We start from the raw sequence: 2,151 nt of genomic DNA, 5'->3' as shown, positions 1-2,151 counted from the left end.
CAGCTGGGAGGAGGCCTCGGGGAAGACCCAGGACTAGGTGGAGGGATTATATCTCCAACCTAGCTTGGGAACGCTTCGGGATCCCCCAGTCAGAGCTGGTTAGTGTTGCTCAGTTTGGGGTCCCCTGCTGGAGCTGCTGCCCTGCGATCCGATACCAGATAAGCGGATGAAGATGGATGGGTGGAGTCTGTGGAGAAATTCTGATCTGTAAGGAGCACATACTGCATACAGTGGGAACCCGAGAGAGTCTGAGGGGGCAAGCAGAGACTCTCTGGTAAATATCTTCTTGGAATCAAGCTGACCCCAGTAACAGTGGGGAGCGGATGAGGCCTCTGCAGTCTGTCATACTGTTCTTGATCATTCTTAAAGTCAGACTATAAGCTAATGTTGAAGCTTTTTTTTAAATATATCAAGTATTCATTATTTTTTAACATAATTTTGAAAATGGGACTTGTCACTTAATAGCTTCATCAGAGGGGAAGGAGAAAAACGACATGGATCTGACATTCTTTTATTATTATTTACATGCATGATGAAGAATTAAAGCTGCACTAATCAATATTTCTATACAGTAAAAAAAATTGATCAAGTGACTACCTGTAATGTCACATTTGTCGCTTGTAGTGACAAACCAAAATATTTGTCATCTGACATTGCAGTTCTCCTTATCACAACAAAGCTTTTTAACGCTTTCAGCTCATTGTTTCAGATTTACAACCCACAACTTAACAAACACAGCATTGGTTATTTCCCCCAGGAATTTGTGAAGAACAAAAACAGAGCTAAAAGGAGTGCTGAATGTGTACATAAGCAACTGTTTGCCAACATATTCTCCAAAACCATTAAGTTGGTAAAATGCCAACATGATCACAGTGGGCTACAGACTTCATTTGTCTGTAGTGACCAATCACAGCCATTCATTCACATCAAAGTAATAGGGTGACATAATTGTTGTCTTTATAGCTTGTTCCGCTGCCTCCAAGTGTCCAAAGAAATCAATCAAAGCTGCTTTAGAGTATTTTCATTCCTGTCCAACAACAATTATTAATATTACTGTGCATGATGACAAACTGTAATTGAACTAAACCTTAATTGTCTATCTCCTGTACCCTCCCAGCAGGAGAGCTGGTCCACTTGCCGCCATACCTTCGTATGGACTTCCTGTTGAACCGTGGCGTGCCACTGGCAGCCCGAGGTGGAGGGGTCAGCAGCAGCAGTGGCAGCAGCAGCAGTGGTGGAGGAGGTGGAGGAGGAGCAGGAGGAGGAGGCGGAGGTGGAGGAGGAGCAGGAGCAGGAGCAAGTGGAGTTGGTGCTGGTGCTTCAGGGGAGGCAAGAGGAATGGGAGGAGGTGGAGGAGGAGCCATGGGTCAGACCTGCCTAGAACCCCAGAGGAGCCGTACCTTGAAGAGGCCACCTCCCATGGAGCCCACCCCCATGGAAGTGCCATCACCCAGGGAGGTGCAGCAGTGGCAGCCAGGAACTGCCTCCACCCTCCCCCACAGGGATGTTCGGGAGAGGGGAGAGGCCCGGGGTGAGGTCCGGGCAGAGGTCCCCTCCTCAGGAGACCTAGCCCAAGCACAGGCTGCCAAGCTCAGCACTTCCCAGGAGTCACTGCTGGATTCCAGAGGACACCTGAAACAGAGCAACAACCCCTATGCCAAGTCTTACACTCTGGTATAACACTGGGACACACACCGGACTGCTTCAGACAACAGGACTACTGCAGACACACTGGAGGAGGAAGGACAAGCAACAGACGACAGGCACAGGATGGACAGTTTACCACAACATAAATTGTTGTATATAGAGCCGTTTCTGACATGCGTCTGAAGTGGATGCTTTTCTTTGAGTCTGTCTTTTTTTCTCTCACTCTTTTCTTTCTTTCCTCTCTCGCTCTTCTCTGATGCTTTCACACTTTTCATTCTCTCACACCATGCTCCTCTTCTGATGAATCTTCTCTCACAGTTTTTATTTTCTACTTGAGTATTCTTTTATTCTAAAGTGACAACATATGAGGATTGCCAAAATGATTTATTTAAAATTTGAGAAAGAGAAAAAAATACTATTGAATTTATATCAAGGACAATTATAGTCATTATTATTATTACTATTATTATTATATAAAAACAGAAAATATGTTAAAAAAAAAAA

General features: G+C 45.0%; 1 protein-coding gene across 4 annotated transcripts in view; it reads left to right on the top strand.

Moving 5' to 3' along the window:
• Nucleotides 1–2,151, top strand: part of dscamb (Down syndrome cell adhesion molecule b) — a 121,359-nt gene extending 119,208 nt beyond the window's left edge. For 2 of the 4 annotated variants that reach the window (XM_032509287.1, XM_032509304.1), the window contains exon 33: nt 1,121–2,151. In XM_032509287.1, the coding sequence (XP_032365178.1) occupies nt 1,121–1,680 (560 nt within the window). In that variant the 3' untranslated portion in view covers nt 1,681–2,151. Of the gene's footprint in view, nt 1–1,117 lie in introns of all 4 variants that reach the window. The other 2 variants (XM_032509279.1, XM_032509295.1) reach the window with 2 other exon arrangements.

Source organism: Etheostoma spectabile, chromosome 3 (genome assembly GCF_008692095.1).
Source record: "Etheostoma spectabile isolate EspeVRDwgs_2016 chromosome 3, UIUC_Espe_1.0, whole genome shotgun sequence".
Lineage (NCBI taxonomy): Eukaryota > Metazoa > Chordata > Actinopteri > Perciformes > Percidae > Etheostoma > Etheostoma spectabile.
This window is presented reverse-complemented; position numbering and strand designations above follow the sequence as displayed.